Source organism: Lipotes vexillifer, unplaced genomic scaffold (genome assembly GCF_000442215.2).
Source record: "Lipotes vexillifer unplaced genomic scaffold, Lipotes_vexillifer_v1.1 scaffold318, whole genome shotgun sequence".
Classification (NCBI taxonomy): Eukaryota; Metazoa; Chordata; class Mammalia; order Artiodactyla; family Lipotidae; genus Lipotes; species Lipotes vexillifer.
The window spans coordinates 35,541-62,385 of record NW_006795060.1 but is presented as its reverse complement, the minus strand read 5'-3'; the positions used below and the strand labels follow the sequence as shown (position 1 = coordinate 62,385).

The 26,845-nt window shown below is 38.5% G+C and overlaps 1 protein-coding gene across 1 annotated transcript in view; it reads left to right on the top strand.

The window, feature by feature from the left end:
* Positions 1-26,845, top strand: part of PPEF1 (protein phosphatase with EF-hand domain 1) — a gene marked incomplete at its 3' end in the record, with an annotated part of 145,810 nt that overhangs the window by 90,137 nt on the left and 28,828 nt on the right. Inside the window, exons 7-9 of the mRNA XM_007467404.1 lie at positions 6,424-6,538; positions 11,296-11,342; positions 24,540-24,706. Of these exons, the coding sequence (XP_007467466.1) occupies positions 6,424-6,538; positions 11,296-11,342; positions 24,540-24,706 (329 nt within the window). The remainder of the gene's footprint in view (positions 1-6,423; positions 6,539-11,295; positions 11,343-24,539; positions 24,707-26,845) is intronic.

The window sequence follows — 26,845 nt, the reverse complement described above, 5'->3', positions numbered from 1 at the left end:
CTCTGGCTAGGATTTCCAGTATAATGTTGAATAGCAGTGGTGAGAGTGGACATGCTTTTCTTGTTCCTGATCTTAGGGAGAAAGCTTTTAATCTTTTCACCATTGAGTTTGATGTTAGTTATGGTTTTGTTTTGTTCTGTTTTTAATAAATGCTGTTTATCAAGTTGAGGAAGTGTCCATCTATTCCTAGTTTTCTGAGTGGCTTTATCATGAAAAGGTGTTGGAATTTGTCAAATACTTTTTCTGCATTAGTTGAGATGATGTTGTGCTTTTTCCCTTCATTATAGTAATGTTGTGTATTACATTGATTAGTTTTCTTATGTTGAACCACTCTTATATTCCTGGAATAAATCCCACTTGGTTATGGTATATAATTCTTTAGAAATTCTTTTGGATTTGGTTTGCTGGTATCTTGTCAAGGATTTTTGCATTTTATTTGTAAGGGATACTGGTCTGTATTTTCTTTTTGTGTGGTGTCTTTATCTGGCTTTGATATCAAGGTAATACTGTCCTCATGAAATGAGTTAGGAATTGCTTCCTTCTCTTCTATTTTTTAGAAGAGTTTGAGAAGGATTGGTGTTACTTCTTTAAACGTTTCATAGAGTTCACCAGTGAAACTGTCTGGTCTTGCACTTTTCTTTGTTAGGAAGTTTATGATTACTGATTCAATCTCTACGTGTTCTAGATCTGTTCAGATTTTCTATTTCTTCTTGAGTGTTTTGATAATGTGTGTCTTTCCAGGAATTTGTCCATTTCATCTAAGTTATCTAATTTGTTAGTATACAGTTGTTCGTAATATTCTCTTATAATTCTTTTTATTTCTTTGAGGTCAGTGGTAATGTCCCCATTTTCATTTCTGATTGTAGTTATTTGCATTTTCTCTCTTTTTTTTCTTGGCCAGTCTAGGTAAAATTTTGTCAATTTTGTAGCTCTTTTCAAAGAACCAACTTTTGGTTTTGTTGATTCTATTGGTTTTCTGTTCTCTATTTCATTTATCTGCACTCTAATCCCTATCTTCTTCCTTCTGCTGGCTTCCCGTTTAATTTGCTCTTCTTTTTCTAGCTCCTTAACTCATTACTGATGGGGGGATTTTTGTAGAAACTAATGCCTGTGGCTGGCGATTTTTATTTTGGCTGGCCAGAAAGTCAATTCTATTATTTCACTAACACTTTGCAGGTTATTACATTCAGTAGTTATATCTGACACACCTGAAAAGTCTTCTAATTTTTGTGAAGTGTTGTCTTCTATCCACTCTTCAGTAGAAGCAAAGGAGCATTCTCCAGCACCACGAGTTTCATTTTCACTTTCCATATCAGAATCAATCACTAAGGTTTTTTGTCTTTTTGTTGGTCTTATATTCACATCGTCTGAATCAGAACTATATTCTGAAGAGCTGTCATCTTCTGGACACTAGTATATATGTTGCTTGGACAGTCAGAGAAAGTTTCTGCATAAAGTTCACCGAACAGTTCTTCACTCAAAATTTCACAATGTGTCATTTTTGAAAATTTTACGTTTATAATATACACAAGGTTGGAACAAAAACCTAATGGAGCAAAATGTGAATGATAATGACAATCATAAGTTATATAATGAACGCTTGATCAATTTTAAGCTCTAACAACTTTGCATGGTGATGTTAATTGTATCACTCTCTAAAAACATATTGATATGTCTCTGGTCAATAATGTTCAGATAACAAAAGACGTATTAATGTGTCTCTGGTCAATAATGTGTTAAGCATTAAGTCAGGCTTTTCATTCGAGATCTTTCTTCTTTCTTAATGTAGGCATTTACAGCCATACATTGCTCATTGAGCATTGCTTTTACTGTATCCCATAAGTTTTGGTATGTTGTGTTTTAATTTTTGTTCATCTCAAAGTATTTTCTAATTTCCCTCGTGATTTCTTCAACATATTCAGGAGTATGTTGTTTAATTTCCACATATTTGTGAACTTTCCAGTTTTCCTTCTGCTATTGATTTCTAGTTTCATTCCACTGTGGTCAGAGAAGATACTTTGTATGATTCCAGTCTTTTAGAATGTATTGAGGCTTGTTTTGTAGCCTAACATCTGGTCTATCCTAGAGAATGTTCCATGTGCACTTGTAAAAAAATGTGTAGTCTGCTGTTTTGGGTGGAGTAGTCTATAGATGTCTCTTAGGTCTAGCTGGGTGTGAGGTCTCCAAAGTTTCTTTTCTTTTAGGCTGTGTTCACCTAGTGTTTCGACAGAGATTTCCTTGAACCCCAAGAGCCATTAAGAAAGAAAGAAAGAAAGAGAGAGAGAGAGAGAGAGAGAGAGAGAGAGAGGCAGGGAGAAGGGAGGGGGAGGGAGGGAGGAGGAAAGAAAGAGGGAGGGGGAAGAAAGAGGGAGAGGGAAAGAAAGAAGGGAAGGGAACAGAGGGGAAGGAAAGGGAAGAAAGGAAAATCTAGTCTTTGCCGATTGGCACTGTGTTGGTACACTCCTTTACTGCTTAGCCTGGCTGTTTACAAATCCATCTTAGCCTTTACTTTCTGCTTGCACTGTGCCATGTTTAAGTTGCCTCTTTCTTAATTCAGCATTGGTTGCTGTGAGCTTTGACTATTTTCCAGAGTTCTGACAAAGTTGGGTCTGACAGGTTTTTTTGTTTGTTTGATCTGGTTTTTTGGCTTGATTTTTCAGTGTTTCTGCAGAGGGATGGGATCTTGGAACTACCTACTTCATTATTTTCTGACATCACCCCAGCACCCTCATTCTCAGGTTAGGACCTTAAGGGTGTACCCTAGGAGTAAGAGTGAATGAGAAGTACTGGCTCTGTAGGGACTGAAGCAAAATTTTGAATCATCTAATTCCTGAAATTGAATTGATATCATCCTAGACAGCTAGTGCTCCTAGCCACCTGCCAAGAGAAAATTTCAACCATCTCTGTTAGAAAATAGGGCCTTAAATTATTTCTTCAAGTTTTCTTATATAGTATCCAGAACTTAACACAAATGTTAACCAGGCACAGGAGGATGCAAGATTCACAAAAGAAAACTGAGGCAAACAGCAAACAATGGAAACAAACCTATAGAGTTTTTAGATAATGGCATTATCAGACTCAGAGTTGAAAATAAATATGCCTAATATGCTCAAGGACATAAAAGCTATGGCAAAAATTCAAGGAGCTATAATAGAAAAGATAGACAATTTTGATTTTATAAAAATGAAAAAAATATGATGCTAAGGGAAGGATAAAAGGTTCAACATAGTGTACAGTGTGCTCCCATTTGTTAACAAAATAATAAGCATTATATATTTTGATTTTTAAAAATTGAGATAAAATTCACATCACATAAAATTGATTGTTTTAACCATTTTAAATAAAGTGTATGATTCATTGGTTTTTAGTATATTCACAATGTGGTGCAACCATCACCACTATCTAATTCCAGAACATTTTTATCATCCTCAAAACAAAACCCTGTACCTCATTCCCTCTTCTCCCTAGCCCCTGGCAAACACTAGTTTACTTTCTGTCCCTACAGATTTGCCTAATCTGTGCATTTTATATAAATGGAATCATATAATATGTGCCTTTTGTGTCTGGTGGCTTCTGCTTGGTATAATGTTTTCAAGGTTCATTCATGTTGTAGCATGTATCAGTCAGTACCTCATTACTATTTTTGGTCGAATAATATTCCTTTGTGTGAATATACCACATTTTATTTAAGGGATTATGTACTTATACATGTGTTTGCATATTCATATGTGGTTATATTGATATTTTAAAAATTTATTTTATTTATTTATCATTTTTGGCTGCGTTGGGTCTTCGTTGCTGCGTGAGGGCTTTTCTCTAGTTGCGGCGAGTAGGGGCTACTCTTCGTTGCAGTGCGCGGGCTTCTCACTGCAGCGGCTTCTCTTGTTGCAGAGCATGGGCTCTCGGTGCGAGGGCTTCAGTAGTTGTGGCATGCAGGCTTCAGTAGTTGTGGCTCGCGGGCTCTAGAGCACAGACTCAGTAGTTGTGGCACACGGGCTTAGTTGCTCTGTGGCATGTGGGATCTTCCCAGACCAGGGCTTGAACCCGTGTCCCCTGCATTGGCAGGTGGATTCCTAACCACTGTGCCACCAGGGAAGCCTGGTTATATTGATTTTTATATGCTTGCAAGTGCATAGAATATTTTTTGGAAAGATACTCAAGATACTCTTAACAGTGGCTGTTTGGGGGAATAGGGAAAGGAGACTGAAGTCTGGGGAAGAAGGAAAATTGCTTTTCATTATTATACTCCTTTTTGCTGTTTAAATTTTTATTTCAACTTTAGAAATGTGGGGCTTTTTTTCATTTAAAAACTAGTTACTGTTTTAAAAAGAAAATCCTTTAAAAGTAATATTTTCCTCCCTCAATGCCTTTAAAAGAATGTATTTTATTCAAGTTGCCATTTAATCTGAATATATTTGTAAACATAGAAATCAACTTCTGAGTTAACTCTTTTGAGTATTTAATATTGCTATAAACACGATTATAATGCTACTGAAAGAGAAGTAGACTGGCTTTGTAGGGACTAATAATACCAAAGAGATTTTAGCCAATTGAAAAAGGACCCAGAAAAAACATTTTCATAATAGGAATTTTCTGTTGTTGCAATATATCCTCAATGATTATTTGTTAATTTAACTTAATAAAACAACTGCCTTTTCAGACAGTAATTACTCTGATTAGCACTACAAATGGTCCAGAAAGTCTACAGTGGCAACTTAAGGTAAAACTGAAGCCAGTTTTGGGAATCAGTAAATTAAATATGGAAATTAAAATAAATCATTCTATCAGAGTGTTTTGCCTGTTCCTTTAAAATCTGGCTAAAGATTTGACTCACCGATTTAGAATGCTTTTGTGGGGAAAATCCTTAGCAATCCATTAGGTTTGGAGAGACAGGAAATGTGGGTTGCTCCCCACTAATTAACATCCAGGGGACCTTCTCTTTCCTCCTAATTCTCACATTGCTTCCAATCCTGCTTCCTGGTTTTTATTAAAAAAGTAAGTTTGGAGAATTTCATGATTAAATAATTTTAATAGGAAGTGGAAATGGAAAATAATTTCATTATTTTAATAGGAAGTGGAAATGGAAATTTCAGGACACCACGAGATAGGATTGTTCCATCTGTCCTGAATCCCATGCCCAAAGCGTTATCTGAACAATATGTAGATATGACCTCTCTCTCAGCCTCCGATAATCTAAACCAGTGCTGTCCAATAGGAATATAATGTGATCCACATACATAATTTAAAATCTTCTAGTAGTCAACATTATAAAGGCAAAAAGAAACAAGTGAAATTAATTTTAATAATGTATTTTATTTACTCCAACATATAAAATTATCATTTTAATATGTAATCATATTAAAAGTTTTTAATGAGATGTTTTACTTTTTTTTTTTCATACTGTCTTTAAAATCCAATGTGTATTTTGTGCTTACATGACATCTCAATTTTGACTGACCCCATTTCAAGTGGTCAATAGCCCCATGTGACCAGTGTCTACTGCATTGGACAGTACAGGCGCAGATACTCCTGACTAGAAAGTGGTGTTAGCATCTGTTAAATTTGTATCAGCTACATCACTTTTTGAATTATGTATTTGGAATAGTTCATAATTTAAAAAAAGAGAGAACAACACACTGTATTTAAAAACAAACAAACAGAAAAGCCTGGAAGAGAAAATCCAGTAAATCTGTCCAAAACAATGCTGTCATTAACACTGTAACTGGAGGCGATCAAGGAATGAATAGTCATGATAGGAGCTAATCTGAATGGTTTATTGAGTTGGCAATATGTTTTATACTTACACTTGTATATAAGTGTGCTTGCTGTCCTGTAAACTCATGTCTGTGCACCAAATATTGAGCCACACCTAGGACACCTGGCTCAGGAGTCCCTTGGGCCTGTCTGGCTGCCTTGTGAGACCTCCTAACCCAGTACCCCCATCTAATTCCCAGCCCCGGGGCAGGAGGTCGCAAGCAAATGCAAAGCAGCTCTTCTTGAACAATCTCCCTCTGCTTCTCTCTTCCTTTCTACTTCTCTCTCTTTTCCCTCCTTCTCTTTTCTTTACTTTTTTGACTGCACATTTCCTTAGGGCAAGGGAGTCTCCTTTTTTTCTTGTCACCTCTCTTGGGCTCTAAGGACCAAGAATAATAAGAAATGTTCTGTGAATGGGTGATGTCAATTAAGAACATGAGAATATAGACGTCCTAGGAACCATTCATTCATTCAACTTACACATCTCTAGTGAGGGCTTATTATGTGCCAGATATTGGGCTAGGATAATCTATTTAAAAATAATTTAGAGATTGTCATGAACTACAGCTACCTGAAACGTGCTCATATGTTCCACCTATATTGCTTTCTACACACTCATGCCTTTTCTCCTAGTTCATTATATCTATTTCCTCTCCTTCGCCCTCACAGATACTTCATGCTTATTATGTCTTAGAGGTGCTATTTGAAACCAAGAAGCTCCTGCAGCAAATGCCGAATTTCACTCACATAAAAACTTCTCCCTCCAAAGAGATAACAATCTGTGGTAAGTTTCAGAGCAGTGCTGCCAAATTAATATTTAGGAGCCTCTTGGTTCTACATCATTGGCCTAACTTGAAAACTGTGTAAATTGGACTGTGTTAAGGGAAAAGTGTTAATATAGAGTTTTCTATCATGATAGTACTGTTTCCTATCTTGTCTTTGTTTTGCATACCAGCTGGCAGGAATTAATTATGTGAGAAATTAAAGAACTCATAGCTTTTTATACAGGCAGGCAGCATTTTAATACAGAAAACCACCCATGGGTGGAATAAGTGTTCTTTGCCCTCCCTGTGGCTCTCATTATCTTCGTTCAATGTAGCTTTTTCTAGGTGGGCCTCTGCATGCCATTTATGCTGGGAAGAGAAAAGCCCAAGGCAGGGTGGAGACTAAATTCTTCTCTGCCCTCGGCTGCTGTTTTAGATTTTTCCAACTGGTCTCTGCAGCTTTTAGAAGAGTGGGAATGTCCCAGAAATCTGTTCCTTGTTCTTCTAAATAACAAGAGCTGAGATTTTGTTATCATATAGGCCAGTCTGACAGGATATTGCTTCAAGAAGCAGTACACATTGAAATTCAACACAGTTGGTGCTCAGCATGCTTGCAACTGACTGAGAATGGAGTGCGTGGAAGGAACAGCAATTCCCTTAACTTCTAATTAAGCCTTTAGTTTACAAAACAGTGATTGTTATTTTCCAAATCAATTTTTAGCCCATGTTTCTTTTACTCTGGCAGGTAGAATGGATTTGACAATCTAATTAAACTATTTCCATTCTACCATCTGATAGTGGTGACAGGGACTTGATGTAGCAGTACATGCTCCATGACATGTCCTGACTCAGGCTTTTGAAGAGTCCTTAATGGTTCAATTCCAACCTAATCAGGCCACCACATCTCTGCCTTCCAGATGATGCATCTCAGCAGTGGGGACCTTTTATTCAAGGCCTCATCAGCTCTTACTTTTCATGGAGATAAAGAATTTTGGGTCATGAGGCTCAGGAAGCGATGCCAACCCATGAAGCCTCTGGAGCCAAGGCGAGGTTTGCTCTCAGAGTGTATATAATAGGCCAAACAGAGAGTGTGATCTGCTCCCATATGTTTCCAGTATACCTCCAGTTGCCATTGCAGACTTAGCTTTGCATAAAAGGATCTGGAAGAAGACACGAATTAATTAGAGGGCATGTAAGTCCTGGAATCATGCAGTGTAATAACTGAGTGGTTCTTACAGAGACCATCTAGTCTATCCCTTGCTCTTACGGATGAAATTGAGGCCCAGAGAGAAAAGTGTATTGCCTTCCATGCATTTCTATGTAGTAACTTGTCCCCCTCTCTCCACCTCAGCTTACTCAGCTGGTTAGTGGCAGAGTCAGAATTAAAAATCAGATCCTCTGCATCCCAGGTTAGAGCCAACTCCGTATCTGCTATCCCAACTCCCATCATGCACTGCTCTGACTGATGTTTCATTTTCCATCATGAGACAAGGACCAGGGAATGGATTGATTGGACAGTTCCATTATTTTAAAGGTACCCACATCTTGGCAGGGCATTTATTTCCAGACTTTTTCCATGTAGCACCATTGATAGAAGGAAAAACCAAGGCCCGTAGGTTCCCATAGCATAGGAATTATTATTTTCTGTCTTTAATAGCCCCATTGAACTTAGAAAAATTTGGTCATCATTTAAAATAAAATTTAAAATCAGGGCCATATTTTCATAAACATCCTCTGTTTAAGACAGTATTAGGAAAGGGGGAGAAATTATGATGAACCTTTACCATTATTTTAATTTCCAGATGCATTTTTTTACATGCACATCTAAACATGCTACATAGTTCTCAACGTGCATGAAATATAGTAGGTGTTTTAGTTTATGTTGTAAATGATAACCAGTTATGCACTTATGTTTTTGTATGCAGTGGAAATATCTTTCTGTGGCTGTCTTTCCATGATACATTGTGTTTTATCTCTTGCTGTCCAACTAGAAGTTAAAAATATTTTTAGGGAGTTCCCTGGTGGTCCAGTGGCTAAGTGCTCCCAATGCAGGGGGCCCAGGTTTGATCCCTGGTCAGGGAACTAGGTCCCACATGCCTCAACTAAGAGTTTGCATGCCGCAACTAGAGACCCTGCATGCTGCAAGGAAGATCCCACACGCGGCAACGAAGATCCCACGTGCCGCAACTAAGACCTGGAGCAGCCTAATTAATTAATTAATTAAAAAATAATAAAGCAGCTTATGAAAAAATGAAAATAAAAATATTTGTATAGCCTCAACTCTTAATATGCTGAAACCAATTCATTTATTAGCATACCAGCTGCAACAGTTCTGACTACCCAAATCTTTGGGGTTTTTTGTTTTTTGCTTTTTTTTTAACTGGAACCAAAGTTGCTAATAGTAGCTTGTTTTATTGATATGAAGTGAAATACTTTGTCCATTAAGGCATTGCAGATATTCTAAAGCTCCCAATTAAACAAATTCTACAGAATACCTGACTCACAGCATTTTTATTATTATGCTTGTCTCCCTCTCAGAAATTCCTCCCTGCCATCAGAACTCATATTTTTCTGATGTGGCCTCAGAAGCACTAACCACACACAGATTTGGCAAACATATACATGCCTCTGCTCTGTCAGCCAGAAAGGCACCTTTATTCTCAATGGGGTACATAGGTGCCTCTCCTTTAAAGCAGCATAATGTAGCTGCTGAGTGAATGAGCTCATATTTTCTTAGCTAAAGTTGTTTTTTTGGGTTTTTTTTTAACCATCTTTATTGGAGTATCCTGAAGAAAATTAGGAAAACAAAATAATTAAAAATATATATTTAACTGATAAGTAAAGTCCTTCCATTTTTATTTCCTTAGATTTGGAGTGAGAGCAATGAGATTTAAGTATACAGTAGTATTAATATGGTCTTAATATTGTAGTCATTTTATAAATAAGTCTGGTGATGTAGGATTTTAATTTTATTATTCCCATTATAATTGGAGTCATCTCTTGTATATATTTGGTTAATTTTGGTTGTAGCATTTTAAGCAAACTGAGGAAAAGTATTCCTAAATTAAATTATATTTGGTAATTAAGTTGGATACAAGAAATAAAAATTTATGATCAGAGGTTATGAAAGTCAAATATTTACCTAGAAATAGTTATCCAAATAGGGCTTTTGAATATTCACATATTTACTCTTGTTTTTAAATTAATGGCTTCATCTATTTATATGGTTTCCCTTAGGTGGCTGAGTTTTATAAAGCCATGCTTTCATTTTTGTTTTCTCTAATAGTCTCATCAAGAGAATGTCAACTATCTACTCAAAATTTTTAAGTTTCAGATGCTACTGCTGGAGCATATTTTTGAAAATGTGGCTTTAAAAACCTTTGCATTTAGCAATTCAACTTAATTATTGAGTGCCTACTATGCAGCAGGTACTATGGGAGGCATTTGGGGTTATAATGCCAAGATAGATGATACTGCTGTTCTCCTAGAGATTACAGTGTAGATAGTACAGAGCAATCACTAAGAGCTTCAGTTTTTTGTGTGTGTTTTTTTTTGTGGTATGCGGGCCTTTCACTGTTGTGGCCTCTCCCGTTGCGGAGCACAGGCTCCGGACGCGCAGGCCCAGTGGCCATGGCTCACGGGCCCAGCCGCTCCGTGGCATGTGGGATCCTCCCGGTCTGGGGCACGAACCCGTGTCCCCTGCATCGGCAGGCGGACTCTCAACCGCTGTGCCACCAGGGAAGCCCAGAGCTTCACTTTTGAAGAGAGATAAAGTTGAGTTTGAATTCCAGCTCTGCTACTTGGTAGCTGGGCAACTTTGCATGTTGTAGTTTTTTATGTCAGGGCTGAAAGTAAGCTCATCACACGAGATGAATTGTGCAGAAGCACAGTAGTAGAGGGCTGCTGCTCGCTCAGGCAATACAGCGCCGTCTGTCCTGCAGTGGTGGCTTTTATTTAAGCATTATCTATGTTTACATCTTAAGACTTAGAATTTTATCATTTCAGAAATGCCAAAGCAGCAACATATGCTTTTATTGATTAGACAAGCAACAATGGGCTTTCTTGAAGACATGCCGTGCTTTATCCCTGAGCTCACAAGCAGCACAAGGACATCTCCTTGTGTTCCCATCATTCTGATTATACTGAGGTCATTTCATGGATCAGTGCCCAAAGTATCCAGGACTGCCTGCAGTTCTGGCTTATTTGCCAGCCCTCGGTTTGCCGAGGGGTTCTGGCCCATTCGCCAGCCCTCGGTTTGCCAAGGGGTTCTGGCCTATCCGCCAGCCCTCGGTTTGCCAAGGGGTTCTGGCTTATGGGTCACGTCTCCTTTCCATGTCCTCAGTTATTCCTCTACATTGCATAAGTTACTTAACTACTCCGAGCCTCATTCGTAAAATGAGTATGATGAAAACAATACCCATCTCATAGAGTGGTTGTAAGGATTGAACAAGATAATTCACGAAAACCCTTAGTCTAGCACTTGGCACAGAGTGAGCTAAGAACAGCATAAATGGCAGGCGTGAATAGGTAATTGCCACATTGGATGCTGTCCCCTATAGGAAAGGGGACAAAGTTTCCATAGAGTGCTATGGAAACAAATTGTCTGTTGAATTAATATTATCATAGCGTAAAAACCCGATGTCCCGAAAACACTTGGAGTATATCAGTAGCATTTCAGTTTTTAAATTCTGTTACGTATCTTTTCAAATTAGTTATTGTCTTTTCAGTTTTTAAATTCTTGTTCCTACTGAATAGCGATTTTTCATTTCATTTCCAGGTGATTTGCATGGGAAACTGGATGATCTTTTTTTGATCTACTCTAAGGTAAATGATTACTTTGCTAAATATTTATATTTTTGTTGGGGGAAGGCAGTCCTAGGACAAATAACAATATTAGTTTTATTAGGGATAGGTACAAATACAGATATAATAGGACAGTTTTTATCCAAGAAGTTGAAAGATTTGGTTTTTTTCACACGTTTCACAAAAAAATTTTGAAGATTTAATTTGGGTCTTTGTTTAATATTATTGTTATCTGTAGATCCATTAGGATTTGTACCTGATTGTATTTATGTTCTTTATTACATGACAAATGTCTAGATGGCAGACGAAGGGGAGGGAAACAGTCTGTTTTATTTTCTTGTTATTTGGTTCAGAAGTGAGCATGCCACAGCAGACTTCTCCTCTGTTGTGCACTAATGGTGCATGAAAGGAGTCCTCCATAGCAAGTTCCAAGCTGCTCTTCTCTTCTCCACCCTGATTCATCATTGCCAGGCTCAGCTGCTCTTCCTCTTTGTTGGTTGGGTTTTCTTTCTTTTTTTTTTTTTTTTTGCGGTACACGGGCCTCTCACTGTTGGGGCCCCTCCCGTTGCGGAGAACAGGCTCTGGACGCGCAGGCTCAGCGGCCATGGCTCACGGGCCCAGCCGCTCTGCGGCATGTGGGATCTTCCCGGACCGGGGCACGAACCCGTGTCCCCTGCACAGGCAGGCGGACTCTCAACCACTGCGCCACCAGGGAAGCCCTGTTGGTTGGGTTTTGTTTGAGGGAGCCCACACAGAGGGCACAAAGCAGCTTGGCCAGCATGGAGTTTCTCTGCATCTCTTTGATTGGATTCATTTCTTTCTCTGAGCCAGCAGTTGCAACCTAAATGTTTGCTTCTGGGATGATTGCATATAGAAAATTGATCCTGAGGTGACCTCTGCCTTCGCAGTTGTACCCCTTTGTCTCTCTTTTTGATTAACACATCATCCCCACAACTAGCGTGTTGAATAATTGGGCACAGCATATGCGTCTCAGATGGCCTGAAAGAGAATATATTCTGATTATTATGATGGGAAATCAATTTTACTCTTTGGGGACTGTGAGAGCTTGAGTAAGCCACATAACCTCCATGACCCTTAATTTCTTTTTTGGCTGCAATATTCTTTTTTCTTTTTTTCTTCTTTTTTTGGCGGTACACGGGCCTCTCACTGTTGTGGCCTCTCCCTTGCGGAGCACAGGCTCCAGACACGCAGACTCAGTGGCCATGGCTCACGGGCCCAGCCGCTCCGTGGCATGTGGAATCTTCCCGGACCAGGGCACGAACCCGTGTCCCCTGCATCGGCAGGCGGACCCCCAACCACTGCGCCACCAGGGAAGCCCTCTTTTTTCTTCTTTTTAAATAGTATTGACATATAGTTGATTTCCAATATTGTGTTAGTTTCAGGTGTACAGGAAAGTGATTTGGATATCCGAATCACTTTCCTGTACACCTGAAACTATGCTATACAGTAAATCCTTTTTATTTACCTATTTTATATATAGTAGTGTGTATCTGTTGATCCCATACTCCTAACTTATCTCTCCCCCCCACTTTCCCCTTTGGTAACCATAATTTTGTTTTCTATGTCTGTGAGCCTGGCTCTGTTTTGTAAACAAGTTCATTTATATTATTTTTTAGATTCCACATATAAGTGATATCATATGGTATTTGTCTTTCTCTTTCTGACTTACTTCACTTAGTATGATAATCTCTAGGTCCATCCATATTGCTGCAAATGGCATTATTTCTTTTTCTATGGCTGAGTAATATTCCATTGTGTGTGTGTGTGTGTGTGTATATATATATATACCACATCTTCTTTATCCATTCATCTGTCGATGGACACTTAGGTTACTTCCATATCTTGGCTATTGTGAATAGTGATGCTATGAACATTGGGGTGCACATATCTTTTCAAATTAGAGTTTTTGTCTTTTTCGGATATATGCCCAGGAGTGGGATTGCTGGATCATATGGTTACCATATTTTTAACTTTTTTTTTTTTGGCTGTGTTGGGTCTCCATTGCTGCGTGCAGGCTTTCTCTAGTTGTGGCGAGCGGGGGCTACTCTTCATTGCAGTGTGCGGACTTCTCATTGCGGTGGCTTCTCTTGTTATGGAGCACGGGCTCTAGGCACGTGGACTTCAGTAGTTGTGGTGCATGGGCTTCATTGCTCTGTGGCATGTGGGATCTTCCCAGAGCAGGGCTCAAACCCATGTCCCCTGCATTGGCAGGCGGGTTCTTAACCACTGTGCCACCTGGGAAGTCCCTATTTTTAACTTTTTAAGGAACCTTCATACGTTCTCCATAGTGGCTGATTTACACTAATTTACATTCCCACCAACAGTGTAGGAGGGTTCCCTTTTCTCCACACCCTCTCCAGCATTTATTATTTGTAGGCTTTTTGATGATGGCCATTCTGACTGGTGTGAGGTGATACCTCATTGTAGTTTTGACTTGCACTTCTCTAATAATTAGCGATGTTGAGCATCTTTTCTTGTGCCTGTTGGCCATCTGTATGTCTTTTGGATAAATGTCTATTTAGTTCTTCTTTGGCTGCAGTATTCTTGAGCTTCCACCCCATAAGAGGTTGTCTTGTGAATAAAATAACATAAATATCCAAAAGCATTTTTAAAAGTACTAAATTATAACAGAAATACAAGGTTTTCATTTCATTCATTCAGAATGCGAGCTTGGAAGGGAATGGAGGAAGCCAAACCAGGAGTGGATGAATGGAGCCAGCACTTAGGAAGAGATTCGGTTGAGACTGCAGGAGGCCTAAGCAAAGGTCTAGGGCCTGGTAGCCAGAGAGTGGGGTCAGGAGAAATAGAAGGCCATCCAGGTAGTGAGTTGGTGTCAGGAAGTCCAGCCAAAGGTTTGCCGGCAGGGAACTGAGGGTTCTGGTAAACAGGGCAATTCTGGAGATCAGCTACAGAATCCAGTCTGGGCAGGGAAGGAAGAGAGGCCAGGATGGCAACCAACTGGGAGAAATGGGTGGAATGAAGGATTGCCATGCTCTCTGAGGTCAGGGCAGGAGGCCCAGGAAGCAGGATGGCTGGGAAGTTGCAAGGGGAGTAGTCCTAGGGGATGAGTGAGTCCAAGGTGGAATTCAGAATGTGGGTGGCTGACGTGAGTGAAAGAGAATATTAGGGATGAGGAGGTCAAGCAAGTGGAAAGCAGGTGTGTTAAGTGGGTTGGCCACAGGACTGAGAGATGAGATGCAGAGGAAGGACGTTTAGTCAGAGCTCATGAGCCTGGGAGGAGAGGCTGGCAAAGTGTTAGTCTGTTGGTGGCTGTAAAGAGCAAGTGGACCCACCCCAACTCCTGACCCTGAGGTCCCCATCCTGTGGAAGAGTGGGTCCTTTCCTTCCAGAGGGCTGCAGGAGTCAGGAGTCTAGCACCATCCCGAAGGGAGGCCCAGATTTCCAGAGGGAAGTCTTTCTGAATGAGTTGAAGGCAAAAGGGAGTTTATTTATGCAGTTTGAGGAATGAGATTTGTTTAAGTCTACATAGCACCATATAAATGTGCAGAAGTACAGTCCTGCTATTTTTGACAATTACAATCTGAGGAAGGAGGAGGGGGTGGAGGTATGTGGGGAACAGCCACAACAGAAAATCTGATAATTATTTTTCTAGAGGTCTTGGAAAATACAAAAAAGGGAAAATAGTTGAGTAAATTAAATGGGAAAAGTGACTTCCTAGGCAATTAGAAAATTTCTCAAGAGGTAGTTGATGATATTAAGGTGCGATCAGGGAAGGGACTCTGGAGTAGATAGATGCAAAAAGAGAATGTTTCTTTAATTCCATTGGCAAAACTAAATGGAATATATAAAACTGGAAGGTGCTAATGTAAAGATTGAACAGGAGGAGGTGGGTGGTAAGAAGTACTATAAAAAGGACTAAAGGTAAAATTATAGCATTCACATGAAAGCAAGAAATATTTTGAGTGTTAACCAATGACGGTGTTCAGGAAGTGGAGATTGAGAGCCCAGCGATGAAAGAGTATGGAACTGTTTTTGGCCCCAAAGATATCACAGTTTAGTGGCGTAGGTCAACTAATGAAAAGACAAGACAGTTCAGGGTGAGACATGTTATAACTGGGGTAAACGAGTTTCCAAGGGAGCACACTGGAGGGGTATCTAAGTCGTGGGAGACTTCCTGGAGGAGGTGACATTTAAGACAATCCCTTCAAAGAGTTTTAGTAATTTAGTAAGTGCCTAAATCATGAAGGAAAGTTCTGAAGGATCAGAAAAGATTGTATTCCCACACCCTTTTTGTGGTGTGCTGCAATAAATGCTGGAATCCGTACCAGTGATCGTTTTTGATTGTTTTGACATTTTTGGTTTCTTTAATATTTGGTTTTCCTTACAAATTCTATCATTTAGCACCTTAAGACTAAGCTAGACAGTTTCAGCTCACAATCCTATCTGGGTTTGAAGGGAATTCTTTCCTCTGGGTTCCACACGGTTAACCATGGCACACCTTTCCTAAAAGGGCATGCCAACTTTATACGGCTTCAAATATCAAGTGAAGCAATTTACATGGCATTAGTTAGGTCATATTTTTAGACTTTATTTTCTGGAAAGGTTAATTTTAATCAGCCACTCTTGCTTAATTAGGGTGACCAATTTGGAATACTTCGTTCAGAGCCTTTTCCTCACTGACCAGAAAGATTGAAATTTTAGACCAAGTATTGGCAAGTTAGTTTGTTAAATTAATGCTGTGTGTGGAAACCTCCTACAGTTGAAAAAGAGCTGCACATGGACAGAGAGAAGCTAATTACCTCTCACCCCTGTGGGTGTCATACTGATGCTGTCCATGGAAGCCACGCAGCCCTGTTTTCCTTTTCTTTCTCTCTCTCCACCATCCTCCACCCCACCCCGCTATGCCCCAAATTTTCTGGCTGTGAAGGTCATTAAATATTTTCTTTTTTCTCTATTGCTGATATGCTTCCCACTGCCACAGTAGTCAATTCTTTACCTTTTGAGATTAAGGCAGTGTGTTATAATCAGAACAGATATCTAAAATAGAGTTTGCAAAAGAAATAAAAATTAAAATAACGTGGAGTTGAGGTCCAGAGGTTATTGTTTGATGTGCCTCGGGAAAATGCCTCCCCAAAATTGTGATAACTTCTAGATGTCTTATGTAAAATACTTCAGTGGGAAATAGGTCTCCTTATCTCTACTCAAGTTAATTAATTGTGATCTGCTATTTTTTTCCCCCTGAAGGTCATCTAATGCTGTTCAGAGTTGTAGTTACCCCAGGTTTTCTATATTTGTCAACTTGATCACCATGTCATAGATGGTTTGTTGTATATCAGCTGCAGAATAAGCCAGAGAGTTTGGTTTACTGGAACTGAGTGAAGGATGGGTTCCCTCAGCAGCAGTGTTTGCTTCTTTGAAGAAAATCCAGAGAAATCTCAGTAGCGTAGCTAGAAGCCTAAATATCCTAGAGACCCATGTCCCAGGAGACTTAGCTATTCTTTTTATCTGTTTTCCAATTCTCTTATTATTCTAAGACTAAAACGTATTTGAACTCAGACTATATAGAGTAATACAACTAGTCCTGGCTCAACAGTGCAGTTCTTATACATCCAAATAAGTCTTGCCTTTGCCTTCAGAGGCTCAACACTTACAGAAGTTCAGTATATATTTAGGACTCCTTTTAGAATCACTTTCACAGACAGTAACATTTTCTATTGAATGAGCTTCATTATCACAAATCAATCTTTTGAAGACGTGTGATTTTTTGAAAAGGTTAAAACTTATTGGGTGTCAAGCATGCCATGTAAGGTGGATGGCTTAGCTGACCCTTACTATTAGGGGCTTAAATTAGGTTTGACTAAAGAAATTCGGTATTCACTGCTCATAGTAGAGGTGAAATACCTATAAAGTTTGGTTTAACTGGGGATGAGTTCTACTAACAGAAAATTGGTCGTTCCAGTGGAAAATACGTTTACATATTTTCTCAAACATTGTTGCTTTTCTCAAATTTTGATATTAAGGTTTTATTGATCTTATGAAATAAATTGGAGAGATTTACATCATTTTGTATGGTTTGGAACTTAAATCCCTTGTTCTCAAACTTGGCTATACATTATAATCACCCAAGGAAATGGGGAAAAAAAACTACTGATAACTGAGTCCCACTCCCAGAGATTCTGATGGACACCTAGGAGTCTCCATATGATTCTAATGTGCAGCCAAGGATGGGAATCACTGGTTTAAGTAACATTAAAACTATTTTCTCTTGAAAATTGAGATAGAGCTCTGCTATAAAGCAACATGCAACCAATGCACTTTTGAAGTTTTCTACTTCTTTTGAATCAGTTTTGGTAGCTTCTAATTTTCAAGAAAATCCTCCATTTCTCTAGATTGTCAAAGTACATTGCCACAGATGCCAATATTATGTTCTCTCTCTCTCTCTCTCTCTCTCTCTATATATATATATATATATATATATATATATATATATATATATATATATAGTTTTAAAATTTACTTCTGTATATCTTTGTCTTTTTTCCAATCTTTAATCTTACATTTATTCTGTTTTTTCACTTATCCTCAATCAGGCTCATGATGAGTTTTATCATCAATTTTATCAATTTGTTCTTTCAAAGAATCACCCTTTGGATTATATAGCTTTCATTTTTTTGTTTTCCATTTCATTAATTTCAGCTTTTATCTTTATTTGATTGGTTTTATTTTTATTTTTCTGATGTCTTAAGATGAATACAGTCTTTCACGTGCATCTTCTTTAATAATGAAGGCATTTAAGGCAATGCATCTTTTCTAATTTTAGTTTTAACTGAGCCTTCTGTTGAACTTATAATATTGCTATTAATTTCCTCTTTGATCCAATGGTTATTAAGACTACAATTTTTAATTTCCAAGGATCTTAATTCAAGAAGCTGGAATTTTTTGAATCATATTTTTATTTACTTCAGATTTTATTGGATTATGATATGAGAATGTGTTCTATTAAATGTTTCTTATTTTGAATTTGTTAAGGATTTCTTTGAAATCAAGTATATGATTGATTCTCATGAAGCCTCTGTGGACAAATGAAAAATTAATTGTATTCTCTATTCATAGGATGCAAAGTTCTTCATATATCTATCTATTAAGTTAATTAGTTATACAGTTGACCCTTGAACAATGCAAGAGTTAATCCACGAATAACTTATTGTCGGCCCTCTTCATCCGCAGTTCCTCTGTCCACAGGTTCAACCAACCACGGACCATGTAGTACTGTAGTGTTTTATTTTTTTACCTATTATATAATGAAATTTATTTATTTATTTTTTATTGGGGTATAGTTGTTTTGCAGTGTTGTGTTAGTTTCTACTGTACAGCGAAGTGGCGTTCCCTGTGCTATGCAGCAGGTTCTCAAGTACTGCAGTATTTACTATTGAAAAATATCTGCATATAAATGGACACTTGCAGTTCAAGGGTAAGCTGTATATTCAGTTTTTTCCATCTGTATCTTTCTAAATATGTATATTGTATATTTCTGTGTAATAAATTACCCCAGTACTTAGTGGCTTAAAACTGCAAACATTTAGTATCTCACAGTTTCTATGGTTCAGAAATTTGAGTGCAGTTGAGCTGGGTGGTTCTGGCTTAAGGTCTCTCATGAGCTAGCAATCACACTCTTGGCCAGGGCTGCAGTCATTTGTAAGGTTGACTGGGGTTGGCAGACCCATTTCCAAGATTGCTGACTCACATGGCACAGCATTTCAGTTCCTTGCTGGCTGTTGACAAAAAAGCCACATGGGCCTCTCCACAGGGTACCTGAGTGTTCTCATGACATAGCAGCTAGCTTTCCCCAGAGTGAGTGATCCAAGAGAGAGATCAGATAGGAGGCTGCAGTATCTTTTATGACTTAGTCTCCAAAGTTGCACACCATCAGTTCTGCTTTTTCTTATTCCTTTCTTAAAAGCAAATCACTAAGTCCAGCCCACATTCAAGGAATGGTAAATTAGGCTTCACCTTTTAAAGGGAATGTCAAATAATTTGTGGACATTATTTTAAACCAATAATTTGATCTGAATGATTTACTATGTTTGTATTTTTTAAAAAATCTTCTTGCATTTATAGTAGCTAAATATACAAAGCAAAAACTTGTTCTTTTGTTTATTGAATACAAGTTTATGAATTGTATCTTCTTTATAAAGTGCCTGTTATTATGATATAATGTTGCTTTATCATGTTTAGCACTTTTAATATTAAAAATTCCACTCTAATATTAATATTTGCATTTTTGCTTTTTCTTTGTTGCATTTACCTTGTTTTCAGTCTCCCTTTATTTTTTTCATGTGTATTTCTCACAAACTATACATACCTGAGTTTTGTGTTTTAATGTAGTCTGGTAGTCTCGGTATGTTAATGGTAGAATTTAACCCACTCACATTTAGTATAACAACACATATTTTTGAAAAATGTCCTTCTATTCTACTTTGTTTACTATTTATTTCTCTTTGTTTCATCCTTTTTTCCTTTCTTTTTGCTGTTTTGGTGAAGTTTTTTAAATTATTGTTTTCTTTGGCACTTTTACGGTGCTTTTCCATTCATTAGTCATTGTCTTCCCATTCCTGACATTTCTAATAAATGATGTATGTATGTATACTTCTCAAATAGCTATAACTTTATTCCTCCACCATTAGCCTCTCTCTCCTCCAGTAAGACAAATGTATTTGTTTTCACATTTTCCATGTACATCTCCCATTCAGATGAGATTTGTAGAGAATTTTACTTTTCTCCCTTCACCTCTCCTGCAAATCCTTAGCTATTGTTCATGCCATATTTTTAGTTCTTGACCATTATTAGATTTCCTTCATAGTATGTTTCTTCTATTTCTTGAATCCTTGCTTTGTACTTAAACACAATTTCCATATTATTGCTATTGATTTATATTTAATTATATATTGCAAGGTTCATTGTTCACATCTGTATTCTTTCCTCTTAGTCTTTCCCTGGCTTAAGGACTTTTTATTGTTACTGCTATTATTTGGTTAGAATATTGTCTTGAGTATTTTCCTCTATGGGGCATGTGGGTGTTAGATTCTCTAAATGCAAGCTGCTTGAATGCAGGGACTTTGTATTGTTTACTTCTGTGTTTCTAACACCCTAAAACTGTATCTAGTACATAACAAGCAATCAATACATGTTCATTGAGCATAGAAATCATGAGCTCTTTCAAACTTCAGGCTGAAGTCTCTTTTTAACCATAGAAAATTCCCTCTCTTATTTATGTAATTATTGCCTCTTCTCCATCTGTTCCTTTTTCCTGATTCTGGAATGCTTATTATTGGCACATTAGTTCTCTTGGCTCTGAACTCTAATCTCTTACTCATTCCTCATGATTTCCATCATTTTGCCTTTTGCTCTGTGTGAGAGATTTTTTGTCTGCTTGCTCTTTCAGGTCAGTAATGTATTTTTCAACCATTCTTTCTTTTAGTTAGCGCCAATCTATTGCTATTTTAAATTTGAATAGCATATTTTTCATGCCAAGAATTATTAACTTTTTGTTCTTTATTTCATGGTACTCTTTAAAAAAAAAAGTGTCCTCTGTCTCCTCCAGCGGTCTTGTCTCATTAGGGGATCGCACTTTGGCAGATCTCATTGGTCTGCCTCTCTCTGGTTACTGGATACCCTTAAGTACTAGGTTATTTCCATTTTTAATTTTCTGCTTAAGCTAGGTTAAGCCTCTCCATAGTTGGAGGCACAACACTTTCTACTCTCGCATCAAGAGTGTGAGAGGAAGTCTCTATGTTCCTAGGTGTCTCTAAATACAAGTATTAGTATCCTTTTAGCTTCAGAGATGTAAAAGAAGTTCTCCTATACTTTTTCTGGTAAGATCCAGATCCCTCTCTCCCAAGCAAGACCACATACGTGCTCTGAGGCAGGGTCTCCCCTTAATCAAGGAGTCCACATGTCCTCTCAGACCTAGTTCTTCCATGGCTCTCTGCTGCTGCTCCTTGAGCCCCCTTCAGTCTTGGACATCCCAATAGAACCTATAGCCTTCAGCACCTCTCAGACTTCTCCAGCTTACTCATCCCAACCAGCTGAAGGCTGAGGGAAGGAAGTGTATCAGAGATGCAGAATCATTCCCCTTTTCTTTATGTTTTGATGACCAATAGCCTGTATTTTTATAACTGGCTCACACTATCTAAGCCCAGTATGAATAAGGTTATGTGAGTTAATGTATAAGAAGATATAAAATAATGGGATCTTAAAAATAGAAATAACTTGGAGGCCATAATAAAACGAATCTCTTAATTTGTATGGTGCTTTATGGTTTTCATGAAATTTTATACACACAGTCTCATTTGAGTTCCGAAGTAGCCCTGTGTGATAAGTTTGGAAGTTATCATTCTCATTTAACAGATGAGGAAACTAGAGTTCATAAAGATCAAATAACTTGCCCAAGGACAGACACATGAGTAAAAGTGGAATGGGAGAAAATATTTGCAAATGAATCAACTGACAAAGGATTAATCTCTAAAATTTACAGGCAGCTCATGCAGCTCAATAACAAAAAAATAAACAACCCAATCCAAAAATGGGCAGAAGACCTAAATAGACATTTCTCCAAAGAAGATATACAGACTGCCAACAAACACATGAAAGAATGCTCAACATCATTAATCATTAGAGAAATGCAAATCAAAACTACAATGAGATATCATCTCACACCAGTCAGAATGGCCATCATCAAAAAATCTAGAAACAATAAATGCTGGAGAGGGTGTGGAGAAAAGGGAACACTCTTGCACTGCTGGTGGGAATGTGAATTGGTTCAGCCACTATGGAGAACAGTATGGAGGTTCCTTAAAAAACTACAAATAGAACTACCATATGACCCAGCAATCCCACTACTAGGTATATACCCTGAGGAAACCAGAATTCAGAAAGAGTCATGTACCAAAATGTTCATTGCAGCTCTATTTACAATAGCCCGGAGATGGAAACAACCTAAGTGCCCGTCGTCGGATGAATGGATAAAGAAGATGTGGCACATATATACAATGGAATATTACTCAGCCATAAAAAGAAACGAAATTGAGCTATTTGTAATGAGGTGGATAGATCTAGAGTCTGTCATACAGAGTGAAGTAAGTCAGAAAGAGAAGGACAAATACCGTATGCTAACACATATATATGGAATTTAAGAAAAAAAAATGTTATGAAGAACCTAGGGGTAAAACAGGAATAAAGACACAGACCTACTGGAGAACAGACTTGAGGATATGGGGAGGGGGAAGGGTGAGGTGTGTTAGGGCGAGAGAGAGACATGGACATATATATACTAACAAACGTAAGGTAGATAGCCAGTGGGAAGCAGCCGCATGGCACAGGGAAACCGGCTCGGTTCTTTGTGGCTGTCTGGAGGGGTGGGATAGGGAGGGGGGGAGGGAGGGAGACAAAGAGGGAAGAGATATGGGAACATATATATATGTATAACTGACTCACTCTGTTATAAAGCAGAAACTAACACACCATTGTAAAGCAATTATACCCCAATAAAGATGTTAAAAAAAAAAAAAAAAAAGTGGAGCTGAATTAGAGAATAAGTCTTCTGGCCCAGAACACTACACCACTCCTTGCTTGTTTGTTTCCAGTTGCCTTCAGGACATGTTTCATTGCATAATGATTTCTGGAATCCCTAAGTTATTTGCTAAAACTTGTATTATATTTTTTCAACTATTTCTATCATATTGATATGAAAATTTTTAAATGTATATAAATACTAGGTGGTGAGTATAAAGTAATAAGATTTTATTATGTAATTTGAAATCTAACAAAAAAGGAATTTGAAAATCATTTGAGAAAGATTAATATAACTAGAATACATGCATTATTTCTTGAAGGTAACTTTTTTGAAGGAGGACATATATTAGGATGTATGAGTACTTAAAATTTTCTCTTTGTAATGTATTTTTTAAACATTTGAATTTATCTTACTATGCAATAGAAATGCACTCAACCATTTCCCTACCAGGCATGACGTGTTTTATCTTAGAGTTTAGTAGTACAGAAGTAAACGAGCGAATAGCTGCTATAAAGACCAGACCTTTGTCCTGATCCCAGTCCTTTTTTGTGCTAAGACTGTATCTTAAAGTATTATCTCATACTCAGGAGTGGTAATCAAAATATTTAACAACAAATATGGCCCTGGTCAGTGAGAAGTCAAAACACATGCCTGTAACACCTGGTGTGATGGTATCAGAGTGTACTGATGGTGTGTTAGCCCTGCTCACAGTTGGGCAGTACCTTACACTTTCCTGAGTGCTTTCATACCCGTTCTCTCATTTGATCTGGGGTGGGGGTGTGTGTGGAGAATATAGTGTCATTCCCTTTTTTCAAATTGAGAGAATCACAGCCCAGAGAAGTTAAATAAGGGTCCCTTAGAATGAACGACATTTGGCTCTTAGTTTAGTGTTCTTCCTTGGGTAGAAGTTTCCCTCTTCTACCTAAGAAAGAGATGAGAGTAACCATTTTTATTTTATTTTATTTTATTTATTTTATTTAATTTTTGTTTGTTTTTTTAATTAATTAATTTTATTTATTTATTTTTGGCTGTGTTGGGTCTTTTTTCACTGCACACGGGCTTTCTCTAGTTGCGGTGAGCAGGGGCTACTCTTTGTTGTGGTGCGTGGGCTTCTCATTGCCGTGGCTTCTCTTGCTGCAGAGCACAGGCTCTAGGTGTGTGGGCTTCAGTAGTTGTGGCATGCAGGCTCAGTAGTTGTGGCTCACGGGCTGTAGAACGCAGGCTCAGTAGTTGTGGCACACGGGCTTAGTTGCTCCACGGCATGTGGGATCTTCCCGGACCAGTGATCGAACCCGTGTCCCCTGCATTGGCAGGCGGATTCTTAACCACTGCACCACCAGGGAAGCCCGAGAATAACCATTTTTAATAGGACAAATATCAGGTTCTTTCAGAGAAAACTCATAGTAGGTGGTGGTGAGTAGAATGAGCAATCCCCATCCCCCTGGAGTCTTCCTGTCCCAAGCTAATCCTTCACTTCCAAGGTCCCTTGCAGGAGATGCCTGCCCTGGAAAGTGAAACTGGCTTGAGTGAGTGAGCAGATTTTTCCCAGTGGAAGAACTGACTCAGCCTCTTTTCTCCATATCCACATGGACATTAAGTACAAAGCGTTACTTTTAAAAGTACATTCTTTTAACTGCTTGTTTTTCTCCTTCTTCCTTCCACAGAATGGTCTCCCCTCAGTGAGCAACCCATATGTTTTTAATGGTGATTTTGTGGATCGAGGAAAAAATTCCATGGAGATCCTAATGATCCTGTTTGTGAGTTTTCTGGTCTACCCCAATGACCTGCACCTGAACAGAGGCAACCATGAAGATTTTATGATGAATATGAGGTAACCTAGGCCTGTGGATTTCCTCTTTTGTTTCCTGTTCTGGAAAATGCTGCCATGTTTAGCTCCTAGCGGAGAGTGAGAGGTGAGTGTAGAGAAGCAGGGATGAGGAGAATCTCAAGGAAGAGCTCAATTCTTACAGCGATTTACCTCCCGCAGTCTTCTGCTGTGTGAGTGAGTATAATTGCTCTAAAGTTCCCTTCCTATCTTTTCTTCCCATTTTTCCTTCGCCCTTCTATTATGTTTTCTTCTTCCCATGCCCAGCCTTCACAAGCCAAATTGTGTGCTGAGTAGACGTGTTAGGCCAGGTTTGGAGGTGTGGTAGGTTGTATGAGCACGTTTAGATGGATTCATTCTCTTGCTACTCTTTCGGCTTGCATCACATGTTGTCTCAGAAACTAGTACTGTGTTTTCCACTGATGTGTATATTTCTTATGACACGGTGATTGCTTTTGGCATAGTTGTTCATAAACGTATTTGAGAACAGCTATAACATAGCGTTTCAACTATCTGACTCACTGGAGTTTTGGGGAATAAAGACTGGTTAAATGGTTTACCAATTTTTGCTGAAAGGCACAGTAAGTGCCAAATGTTCTCCTTTCTCTTCTTTCCTCATCCTCCTCCTCTTCCTCTTCCCCTTTCCCTTCCTCTTTTTCTTCCTCTCCTTCTCCTTTTGTTTTTCTTGTTTCTTGTTTTATGAAAAACAGAATCTAGTTTGCTCTAGGGAAGTAGAAGGCATCATGTTTCATGCTTTGGTCCTGGGCTTTTGGGTGCCTAGATCAAAGCTCAGCAGCTGATTAGTTTTGTCTTTGGGGCAGTTTTGGCGCTTGGCCTGAATACAGTTTCAATTCTAATCCTCAAGTATGGAAGCAAATGATAAGATTATGAAGAAAAAAAAAATCCCAAAATCTCAAGGCTACTTTCAGAGACCCATTATATATAATATAGCTCAATCTGTTTATTTGGGCATGCCATTTATCCTTCCATTTATTTAGCTAGTCAGTCTTATTTATCTAGTGCCTACAATGCTTAGTGAAAGAGACATGGCCCCTGCCCTACTGGAGTTTACATCTAGCCGGGAAGACACTAGTTGAGCAGGTTTTTCAAGTGTGATGAGTTTGTAAAGTGGGGAATCCAATCTGTCTGAGGGGTGATTGGAAGGTTCTCGCATAGAAGTATGGCATTAGCCTGAGACCTGGAGGATGAATTAGGTGATCAAGCGAGGACTGTGGCAGAGGGGATGAGAAGCTGTTCCACAGTGAGGAGACAACTTATGCAGAACTTGAGAAAGGACTGTTTAGACTTGAAAGAAGTTCAGGATGGGAGGAACATAGACTGAAGGACAGGATGGTACCTGATAGGGCTGGAGACGTAAGAAATGATTGCAAAGAAATTTGGGCTTTCTCCTGAGGACAAGAGAAAATCATTGAAGAGTATTACACAATTTGTGTTTTAAAATGCAGCAGGAAGATTAGTCTGGAGAGGGACAAGAATTGATATGGGGAGGCCAATTAGGAAGCAGTTGAATAGATAGATGATGGAGTCTCACTTAGACTTGGGTGGTAAAGATGGAGACGCAAAGCAGTAGATACATTCAGGAGGAAGTTTAGGCAATGATTTAAGGCTTGGTAACATGATATGGGGGACTTGAAAGGAGAGAGAATTAGGGATGACCTCCAGGTTCCTAGCTTGAATTTGCAAGATCACTGTTATTAGGAACATAAGTGGAGAGAGTTGGGGTGAGGGAGAAGGATGAGTTCAGTTTGGGGTGAGCTGATTCGAGATGCTGTTGAGTAGGCAGCGCTGAGTTCATCTTGGAACACATAACGTTACCCTGTAGAAGCTTCACGTGATATGATTTGCATGGAAAACTGGAGTGAGTATGCTGTGTTCTGACTTCACTGTGTTAAAGGTGTTAAAGGTATATATTATTATCCTAAGGCAAGGAAAGTAATTGAAAAAAAATTTTCATCATTAATTCTCCCTTAGTGACTGCTATTCAGGCATTAAAATTCCTGACACTTTCTATTAAAACCCTCAATACCATTACATGAACTTTATCAGAGAGTATAAAGAGCCAACTTGTTATCTTCTAGGCTTTTCTTTGTCTTTATTCAGTCTTTTTGTTTGCCCCCCCCCCCC